Source organism: Mytilus trossulus, chromosome 7, assembly GCF_036588685.1.
Source record: "Mytilus trossulus isolate FHL-02 chromosome 7, PNRI_Mtr1.1.1.hap1, whole genome shotgun sequence".
NCBI lineage: Eukaryota > Metazoa > Mollusca > Bivalvia > Mytilida > Mytilidae > Mytilus > Mytilus trossulus.
Genome location: NC_086379.1, coordinates 12,566,759 through 12,578,449, shown reverse-complemented (window position 1 = coordinate 12,578,449; position 11,691 = coordinate 12,566,759). Strand labels below are relative to the sequence as shown.

General features: G+C 31.9%; 1 protein-coding gene across 1 annotated transcript; it reads right to left on the bottom strand.

The window, feature by feature from the left end:
* Nucleotides 1-5,171: 5,171 nt before the first annotated feature.
* Nucleotides 5,172-10,243, bottom strand: LOC134726160 (uncharacterized). Its single transcript, XM_063590561.1, has 3 exons — nucleotides 10,105-10,243; nucleotides 6,297-6,524; nucleotides 5,172-5,191 (listed from the first exon to the last, which is right to left on the bottom strand). Exons 1-3 carry the CDS (start codon nucleotides 10,223-10,225, stop codon nucleotides 5,172-5,174), a joined length of 369 nt encoding a protein of 122 aa, XP_063446631.1. The 5' UTR covers nucleotides 10,226-10,243.
* Nucleotides 10,244-11,691: the final 1,448 nt, after the last annotated feature.

Here is an 11,691-nt window from a genome sequence, read left to right as displayed (position 1 = left end):
AAAGAATTTCGGACACCAAAATAATTCAACGAAATAATAAAACATCAACAAAAACAAGTAATATCAAGTCCAAATAATACATGAAAACTATGTCCAAGCCCAATCATGGACGGGACACAACTATCCGGAATATTTTTAAGTAAATGATTGATGAGAAGAGATTTTTGAAATTGAAAAAAAATATCGTTTTAAACAATGTGACCTCATTAAAGCATGTGTACATGAAAAGAAAAATTGTAGTTTTGTTACTTTATAGTAGATACGATACAATCCATTCATCGGCGCTTTGTTGTATGATGTTGGAATCGGGTAAAACACAAAATTTCCCCGTTAACAGTAGTTTTTACCTTCGTAATTTGTCATCAAAAGGCTTTGAGGATTACCCTTTTTGCCTTATGCATATAACATTATGTTTCACGTTTAAATAAAAATAAAAAAGAAAGATATTTGATGGCAGCTTTTGAATAAAAAACCAAACTGCATGCCACTTATGATCTGCATTTGATGTCAAATTTGCTGACTAAAAGCTGAAATAAAAAAAAAATGCACCATACGACTTTTTGACGACCAATCTTAAATTCAAGTAAAATCATTTTTCTAGGACTGTGCCAATTTTTAGCGGTGTACCATGAAGTGAAATTAAACTCCTTAAATAATCGACTTTTTCCTATTCTGTCACTGCACTAGATGTTATAAACATTGTATAACAGTAAAGATTACGAAAAACAAACATAAGAGACACGGACCAACGACAACTCATGAGTTTCAGGCCCCCGATCAAAAGTTTAAACACGTCTGTGAGCACCAACCCTTGCAAACCTTCAACAATGTGTGTGTGAGGAACAAAACAGCAAAAATCAGTTAGCAAGTAGCCTAACCAAAAAGCTAGGTCAGTAAATACGAATCACAAGTATAATCAATAAACACGAAGATACAAAGCACCTAGCTTGGAGTACTCGCAGTTATTGATAACAAGTTCAAAGCTAAATACATCATTTTTTATCTACATTATACCATTAGTAAACCATTGTTCTCATGGATGTATTAATTTCACGTTTCCAATTAAACCATTATTGGAAGATATTGATAAAACAAAGTCTGATATGCACAGAAGATTTGCTACTTAAATTACCAATCATCATTTCTTTGTTTCTCGTTTCAAATGATTATCTGTAGATGTTGAAAACAAATTTCATATAATCTTAAACGTGTTTAAGTCTACAATCCACAATATTGTAGTGCTGTTGTGATGATTTGTGTTTCACGTCTAGATGAAAATATATCATGTATATCACAAAAAGAACACGCTTACTCGATATTAAAAAAAACCCTGTTGCTCAGGAATATAAACCCTGCTCCTCAGAACAGACACACGAGCCACACATTTAACATACTTGTTCAACAGGAAACAATCTACAGGTATACATATCACCCTCGCTGACACAATCTTCTGTTTTCGAACTAATCGCATTTTTCTTTCCATTACGCCTCGTGCTTATCGGAGAAGCATCACACGTTAATTTTCAAGTCTTGTGCGTCACCTGGCTCAGAATCGAAACCATACACAACTGCTTTATAAGTAACAAACTCCAATGAGATCACTTACAGAAAAATAATAAGGAATACACACCAGTTAACATTTTATAACTAATACTTGTTATTTTCTATTAGATTGTTTTTTCATTTGGCTGTTGGAATTATTTCGTAAACTAATTTATTATATCTTGCTCGTAACATGAAAAAGTAAAATAAACAATTTCGGGGTCTGAATACTCATTCTTGAAAGTAATAATTATCTCTTTTCGGAAGTTGTCATATATTAGTACCTCAATATAATATAACATCATGTATATGTTCCGGACCATATGAGTATTTGGACCATACGCGTATGGTCATGACCATATGCGTATACTCATATGGTCCGACCATACGCGTATGGTCGGACCATATGAGTATTATACTCGTTTGGTTATTAACGGGCCGGACCATATGAGTATTTGGACCATATTAGGTATTTTTTTCAAAAATACAATAGAAATAAAACAATAAACTTTATCTTAAAAACAAATGTGTTTACAAAAAATAAATACGAAGTATTACATTTCAAAAGCTACATAAACATTAAATATTGATGCCACAGTCAGTTGATCTTAGTTTTCATCGCTGATTGTATTCGTGTATACTTTTGTATATTTCGAATGACCTTCACACGGTACCATACATGTAGCTTTTCTGCGATTGCTTGTTTCAGATCGAAAATGTCGAACTCTAGATATCCAATATCGTAAAATGAATATTAAAGATCAAATCAAATAAAGGCAGTGGCTATTTCATAGCTCTTAAATGCTATTTTACCGGTCTTATAATTAAGATTAGAATAGAAATAAATAAAGAAACATACACTTTTAATATTTTACTTATCAAAAATGTCTTAAAAAATATCATGATCTTTAAATAAATATCATGATCCTTGCCGGTGATGTAACCTACTTTAAACAATAAAATTCCTTTAACAGTATGTTCATTTGATTTTGACATCTTCTTATATTTGTACTTACAAATAGTAAGTATTATTAACTGTGTGAAACTGTTTTTTTTTTAATAAGTTGTTTTAATATATAATAAAATTACATTTTAGTGACGTAACAACCAGAAGGGTCACACCAAATGAAGAGTTTAAAAGTATACGTGTTGATTACCCCGACCATACGCGCACCGTCCGACCATACGCGTATGGTCGGACCATATGAGTATATACCCATATGGTCATGACCATACGCGTATGGTCCAGATACTCATATGGTCCGGAACATATATACGAAACATAGAAAGTTACGTAATCATTTACTAGTAGCTCGTGTTCATGCATTTTCATAAAGCTTTTAACAAAAACCCGGAAAAAGTATTGTAAAATTCTGCTGGTGTCCCATATAAGTGGTGACCTGCATAACCTGTTGAGTCGTGATTTTTCACCCAAACAACGTCACCTTTTTCAAGAGAAACAATAATAATTTGACTCATTGGCGAATGACGGCCTCCCTGTTCGAAAAAGTAAACGAGCGGATTTCCGTTATTCACAAGTTCTATATAATCTGAGTCGTCTGCCTTGTTGAATAATGTGACTGAAATGAGATAAAATCCTTTGACTGGTACAATCATGTGTCCATGTCTAGGGTCGTATGCATTTCAAACATTTGTAATTATTTTTTCGAATTGGACTGCTTGGTTGGGGCCCAGTGTTAAGACCCGATTTACGGCTGCAGTGAATTTCACTGTCTGTCCGTCTGCATCACCTGTGAAGTAATAAAAAACATCTCAATAATCGACCAAATGAAGGACTTTAATTTTAGGTAAATCAACAGCTTTTATGAAGATCTAAGTATTTACATATTCAGTAAATATTAAAAAGATAGACGTTGTAAGTGACGTTATGTGATTGATCGTCCTGCCCTATCCAAACTATATTATTTAATTTCCATCTAACCTGCTCGTTTACGTTATTTCATCAGAGTTCTTTGCAAAGAAAATTGAAATATTCGAGTTTTTTTATTGTTTTTTTTATTGTATTTGTCCTTTCAATACGAATTTTAAAAAGTGCATTGAAATTCACATATTAAGTAGTCTTCTACAGAAAATATTATGACGTTTCAACTAATGTATGCAAATTCAATTAAGGGATGAACAAAAATATATATATTACTGTGAATATGTATACATTAAGTAATCAGTGATTATGTGGAATCCCTGAAATTTTCAGGGATTGTGTAGAATCACTGGCTAGTTTAGGGATTATATATAATCACTAAAATTTCCAGGGACTATGTGTAATCACTTGAAAAAAACGGGAGGGATTATACATAATAACTGAAATGAAGAAATAGTATTATTTATAAAGAAAATCAATTAAGTCAAGTAATGTATTCTATAAAATCATATTAAAACATCATTATAAACATAAATTGTAAAATGTTAAGTACAATATATCAAAATGATAACCCCGTCTTTTTTTTAATATTGGGCACAATGTATGTAACATATATTTTAAATTACAAGGGATGTTCTTATCCAAAGCATCAAACAAAGCCGTATTTGACACAACCTTTTTCAACTTTTGATCTTCAGTGCTGTGCAACTTTGTACTTTTTTTCACCTTCGATCTTTCATATCTGGGCGTCACTGGTGAGTCTTGTGTGGACGAGGCGCGTTTTTGGCGTATTGAATTTTAAACCTGATGCTTTTTGTTATCTATTAATCGTGTGTTTCTTTGTCTAATATGTGTCTTTTATTTGTATTGTAGTCCTGTTATATTATGTTGTTATTTCAATGTTATATTTAACATTGCCATTAACGTGCAAGGTTTGGCATGCCACAAAACCAGGTTCAACCCACCATTTTGTTTCCCTTTAAAAATGTCCTGTACCAAGTTAGGAAGATGGCCATTGTTAGATTATTGTTCGTTTCTGTGTGTGTTACATTTGAACGTTGCGTCGTTTGTTTTCTCTTATTTTTTAGTGTGGATTCGCATTGCGATTAGAAGTGTCACGTTACTTGTCTATCCCAAATTCATGTGTTTGGTTTTGATGTTATATTTGTTGTTCTCGTGGGATTTTGTCTGATGCTTGGTCCGTTTCTGTGTGTGTTACTTTTCAGTGTTGTGGCGTTGTTCTCCTTTTATATTTAATGCGTTTCCCTCGGTTTTGGTTTGTTATCCCGAATTTGTTTTTTGTCCATGGATTTATGAGTTTTGAACAGCGGTATACTACTGTTGCCTTTATTTATAGTATTAATGAATGGGTGTTTTATAATGGCCCTATTTAATGTCCAATGTCTGTTATAATAGTCGAAGAAGTCTAAGTCTGTAATGGCCTGAGGCAACGCCGTGGGTCATAACAGACATCCGAGGCCATTATTACTGACCGAGGACATATAACAGGTCCATTAAAAAAACACCCATTTCTTAATACATTTATCAACCAACTGAACTAAAGTATATGTGTTGCTATTAACTTGCTCTCTTACTCTTCAAATCATAGTTTAGTATGAAAAAAAAATTGTACTTCACCATGATAAAGCGTTAAATATACCAAATATCCAAGATATAAAGTTAAAAGAAGTTATGTGTTGAAAAACCGGATGAACAGTGATCCCTTTATATGGTTCTTTATAACTCTTTAAGGTTTGTTGCTGGTTACTAAATTAAACAAAAAACAAAAAATAGTATACTCTTTACACCTTTATTTGATTAACTTTATCAAACTGGGCTTAATACAGACAAACTGGGCATTAATACAGGGCCATTACAGAAAAACAGGGCCATTACAGAAAAAAACAGGGCCATTACAGAAAAAAACCAGGGCCATTACAGAAAAAACTGGGCCATTACAGAAAATATGAAATGTTTAATAAATAGTCATTTTTGGCAATAATGTACTTAGTTGGTTAATAAATTAAAATAATATGCTTCACATCTGTTTCTATCACAATACATTAAGCAACAAACAATACATGTAAAGTTACCGCTATAAAGGGAAAGTTGAGTATTGACGTCTTCAACTTTATCTCGAAACCCTGTGTGGATTATATCTTTAAGATTATCCTTTGTGTTTGAAAGCAGAATTATTTCATCTGGCAATGATTATGAAAGAAAAAAATGATAATTTGTCTATAATGTTTATTTTTTAACAAACAAAGGATCTTTAAATTATTGATAATCATTGAAATCATATTAGGGAATATGTAGAAAAGTTATTAAAATGTTCAGGGATTATGTAAAATCACTGGTCATTTTCAGGGATTATATGTAATGATTTCAGTGATTCTACCTATTCCTTGAAAAATCGGGGAATCTACACAATCCCTGATTATACAAATTCACTGTAACATATATATATATATATATACTACAAACGTTTTCTCCCTTCTTTCATTCGGGTGCTTTTTTCGAGTAGTTTGTTTTAATCCAAGCCGTAGTCAATGCATAGACATACATATTATAAATTTCTGTGTACCCTCACTTGGTATGCGGAATTGAGAAGAGCTATTTTGCCCGCAGTCAGCATTTGTTTCAGAGAAGTTGTACCTTCTTTCTGTTCATTATAACCGTGTTTGCCTTTTACCATTTTTTTTAAACGGTCAAGTAACAACCAGGTTATTTAATTTGACAACTCACGTCCTGCTAATGCATTTACCATGTTAAAATTGTCTTTAAAGTTAAACACCAACTAATTGATCTTTTACTATTTGATAATGTTCGAAGACATGTACCTCTTGTGTATTTTCCAAAGTGATTGTCTTACCATTATTTAACAAAAGCCGCTTAAATCTGGTTAAGGAATTATTACGTTGTTGCTCATGTGAACAACAACCTTTAATAGTGTGCATTTCTGCTCGTAGTTCGTTATTGGTGTCTACAATTTTACGATAACCATTCGACAATCGCTTGTTTTCCAATTCTATCTCATTAACAGTTGATCTAAGCTGTTTATTTTCTTCAATCACCTGTTTAACTACTGCTGTTAGATGGTCTGTAAATAGAGATAATAAGTTAATACATAACATTCTGCCGAACAAAAGTTAAATCTTAGTGTAGGATAATGACTAGAAATAATAATAATAAAAAAACACACACAAAAAATACCGAACTCCAAAAAATTCAAAACGGACGATCCTTTTCAAATGGCAAAAAATTTAGAAGCTCAAACACATATAACAAACATTGAGAAAATTCTGTACAATAAATGTTTGCATTTAACGCTAAAACGCTATTGTAAGCTGCAACCATAAATGAGTAAAAATTTTAATAACTGAATATGTTTTACATTGTATTACATCTCCCCTCTTTTTTTCCTTACAAAGGAGAATTTTAATATCTATAACATGCATTTCAGAACTACTCTTAAAACAGTTCAATAAAAAGGGATACGTCATTATTTATGATGGTGGGGTGGGGCAGTTTTATTTCAATTTAGTTAATAAAAAACGCAAAAGTTGGATTGACACAACACATACGGATTTAATCGGCAATCCTTATCTGTTACAAAGTTTAAACTACACTGTTAACGTTTTGACGTAGAAGTATATACACGAACAAGAATTGCTTTTAGATGTTTGCAATAAGAATTCGGAAGAACAATCAAACATCTAAAAGCAAAAGTTGGGGAGTTTGAACTCCACATATCTAAGTTGGATGATGATACCACCTTTTTTTCTGAAAGATGTCGTTTTTGGAACGTGTTTTATTGAATGTATGTTATGATAATAATAAGTGTTAATTACAAAGTCCTTGTTAAACGAACGTTTTTTTTTTCTTCCGTTCGTCCCGCTTCAGGTTAAAGTTTTTCGTCAAGAAGTTTTTGATGAAGTTGCATTTGGAGTCCAATCAACTTGAAACTTAGTACACATGTTCACTATAATATGATTTTTCTAATGTTAATGCCAAACTAGAGTTTTGACCTCAATTTCATTTTCCACTGAACATAGAAATTGATAGAGCAAGTTTCAGGTTAAAGTTTTTGGTCAGGGTAGTTTTTGATGAAGTTGAAGTCCAATCAATTTGAAACTTAGTACACATGTTCACAAATTTGCTGTTACAAAATGATAGAAATTATTAGAAATTAAGGAATGTATCTCCCTCGTGCAAAGCTCTGATTTCTTTCACGGATTTGGCTATACTTTTTGGACCTTTTGGATTATAGCTCTTCATCATTTATATAAGCTTTGGAATTCAAATATTTTGGCCACGAGCATCACTGAAGAGACATGTATTGTCGAAATGCGCATCTGGTGCAAGAAAATTAGTACCGTTGATTTTATTCACTATGATATGATCATTCTAATTTTAATGCCAAATTAGAGCTTTTACCCCAATTTCACGGTCAACTAAACATAGAAATTGATAGTGCGAGTGGGGCATCCGTGTACCATGGACCTATTCTTGTTTCAAATTAAACAAGGAATTATCACTGATGAATTATTCACTTGCAAATGAATCATTCTACCTCATTGAATCCGTATGCATGTGACCTTCAATTTGACCCATAAACTAGAGAGTGGTTACACATGCATAAGTTTTGATCAGCCATTAAAAGGAAAAGAATGTCAACATTGAAAGTGAAAGAAAGGTGAACCATATCGTTGATCTGGTTTGATCCACAAAATATCATTAGTCTATTTATACTTATGTTTATGTTTATATCAGGTTATGTGACCATCGACTGTATTCGGAGGTCATCTCGATAGATAATAAGATGATGTCTAGACAAATATACACACAAAATTCTAATCATCATTATCGAGTACATACTTTCTTAACTGATTGTTTCAAATTTATTGTATTTCGGATATACTTTTTATAATATATAATTAATCAAATATAAGAATATGAGGAAAATTTGAGGCACATTGGTAAATATGAACTTAACAGCTAGTGCACCCATTAAGAGTGGACAATCAAAAACCTTTTATAGCTGACTATGCGGTATGGGCTTTGCTCATTGTTGACGACCGCACGGTGACCTAAAGTTGTTAATGTCTGTGTCATTTTTTAAACAGTTGTATTAAAGTCAATGTTATAGCAACCGAATTTGACTTTATCACTACAATGAGTAGTTCGAATAACACAAAACTATTGGTTTGTATAAACCCTTGAAGATTTGTCTAAATAACAAATACTGATTGATTGAAAACCCCTTAACAGTTGATTGAAAAGCCCTTAGTAATTGGTTGGAATTAAACAAAATGATTTGTAAAAATAACACCTCATGATTGTTTGAAATAGCATTAAATGGGTTGTGGAAATAACATAAGTTGTTTTGTTGAGATAATTGTACTGTTTGTACCCTGAAGCGTAAAAATTTAAATCGTATATTAATAACCTTACTCTAAGGAAAATTCAAAAGGACAGGCCCTAATCAAATGGTAAAATAAAACTTTCAAACACATCAAACAAATGTCATATTCTTGACTTGGTGCAGGCTTTTCCTTAGTATAAAACGTTGGATTAAACCTGGTTTAAGCTAGCTTAACCTATGACTTGAATATAACAGTCGCACCAAATTCCATTATTTTCACAACGATGTGTAAACTTATCAAATAGTCATACCGGTAGTAGGAATAAAATCTAGAATAAGGGTACAGCATGCCCAGTCAACATTGTATTATTATGTTAATCATTATAAAAACAAACAAATATGTAACAAAGAAGCACAAAATGGCATATAGACCAAGCATATTAGCAAAAATTAAAGTCAAGAATAGTACACAAATTTACCATAGTACAATAATACAATTATGGAATGTACTGAGCTACGTCATATGTGTATCAAAGAAACATAATAAGGCAAAAAGACAAAGCACATTAGCATAAATAAAAGACAAGAATACAAAAATGTTTTACTATACTATAGCACAATACATGGATATATAAGAACAGAGTCATGTCATATGCATCAAAGAAACACCAACGGCATATATGCAAAGCACATAAGCACAAATGAAAGACAAGAGTACGAGGAATACGATAGAACAATGACGGGATGTACAAGTACCGCACCACGTCAAATGGATATAAATAAAAACAAATTAACCTGTAAAAATAATATGCATAAAGACAAATAAAATAATGAATAACACGTTATCAAGATGACAAACAATGTCATTACCAAGAATTTATACTCCAAGACCATCGTATATTATTTGTGAAGTTGATACGGAATAGTTATCAACAAGGTCCCAGTACCTTCCGATGAACCCCCCTTTTTGTTTTAAATGATGGGACGTTCTTTGACATACCCCTGGTTCATCAACTTTCTACTCAGACAATGGTGACGTTTTACAAAGCCGAGTAGGGGATGTAAGCTCTTGGATACCAAATTAGTTGGCAAATGTATATCCCATATGCAGGTGACGTTGTTAAATTGATACTTAGGTGACTGAATATTGATAATTTCAAAATTAAAATCGTCTCGTAAGTCATAGATTTTTGTATTGAAATGACAGTGAATGTGAAATTCGAGGTACAGATATAGGTCTAAAAATGAGACAGAGTAAGTTATCATTATAATTATTGGTTTATTTCGAAACATTAATGTTTTGTAATGTTCTTACCTAGCTTTCTCATAATTTCTTTTTCTTCATTCTTAATATGTAAATCATCCCTAGTAGCCCCAACTAATATTCCAGTGAATATCAAATATAAGACATACACAAATCCGTTCATTTTAAACATGTTCAAGTGGTAAGTGTGTTTTCTATGTGAAATATGCCATCTGATTATACATGTAAGATAACGTTTCAAGTTTTCCTTAGAGAAGGCTAATAGATTCGTTGTTTGAAACAAAGGCAGTATAAAAATACCTGTGAAATGCGAGTCGAAAGGATGAACAAGTGCTGTAACCAAACTTAGTTTCGCGGATACTTTATTTAGCGTTAAAACCAATCTATTCCTTTTTGCGGCAATTTAATTTCAGTATTTTCAATTCAACATGTATTAGTTCAATAAGGAACGATCTAGGTTTAACATGTTTATAATGTGATGTTTAATAAAAGGTCAATTGAATGTATTGATACTTTTTTCCCTTATACGTTATCAAGTTTGCTTAAATAAGATTTATTTACCTTAAACAAATTCCTTCCATAAAAATCAGACTTATAAGCTTGAGGTCAGTAATGAAGGAAGTTAGTTATTCCAAAATATCACTTGTGATTATTTTATATCTACTGTATTTAATTGAAGTTTAAGGACATTTTATATCAGTACATTTATATCACGGTAACGTTAAAGAGGTTATGGTTTGAAGGAAGTCTTAATCAAATAATTCAAATAATGATGTTGAAGAACACCTGAATTATATGACTTCTAAACAACATCATATAATGAATTGTAGTATTTGAAAAAATTCATAAGGAAGCAACAAAATGAGACATTTACTAAACCTCGATTAACATACATATATGAAAATAAAATTCCCAAGCGTGTATAATCATTCGGACAATTTAGTTCCGGCCTATATACAGTCAAATGTATTTCTGTATGGTCATTTGTTGAAAAACCTTCTTGTTGGTAAACTGGCTACATGTGTATTCATAAGAAAAATAACAACATGCATATGTTTAGTATATTTATTGTGATCTTAATTAATATATCAGTCACAGAAAGTGTAACGGGTATGTATAGATATCTTAATACGATGATTTACAAAAGGTTCGAATTCTATTGTGGGACTAAACAAGGATCGAATCAAGACATTATAAGGTGAAGGGCATTAGGGCTTTTGACTTTGAGTATAACTGGGAAAATATTTATTTCAAATCGCCATGATGACCCCATCCCATGAGATCATCCGATATGTTTTGTTAAATGGCTCCAACTATTCATCTTTAACTTATGCCCATGTAATTCATATGATCAACAAATTATTAAAAAGAACCAATAAAATATCTAGTAAATGGTTGCTGCGTAAGGTACACTTATCCAATTTTTCTTGTTTCCTTCAAAAAAGTTTACTTGGGCGGAGATGTTAGATAATTTATCAACAAATATGAGGTAAATAAAATTCTCATAGATACCAGGACTAAATTTTATAAATACGCCAGACGCGCGTTTCGTCTACAAAAGACTCATCAGTGACGCTCGAATCCAATAAAGTAAAAAAAAAGCCAAATAAAGTACGAAGTTGAAGAGTAAACCGCAGC

Excerpts from the sequence above, each read along its gene's own strand:
- LOC134726160 (XM_063590561.1), bottom strand. The coding sequence starts at position 10,225 with ATGTTTAAAATGAACGGATTTGTGTATGTCTTATATTTGATATTCACT. Across the intron at positions 6,525-10,104 it reads AGAAATTATGAGAAAGCTAG|ACCATCTAACAGCAGTAGTT; the intron begins GTAAGAACATTA and ends CTCTATTTACAG. Across the intron at positions 5,192-6,296 it reads GCGGCTTTTGTTAAATAATG|TAACCAGCAACAAACCTTAA; the intron begins GTAAGACAATCA and ends TGTTTAATTTAG.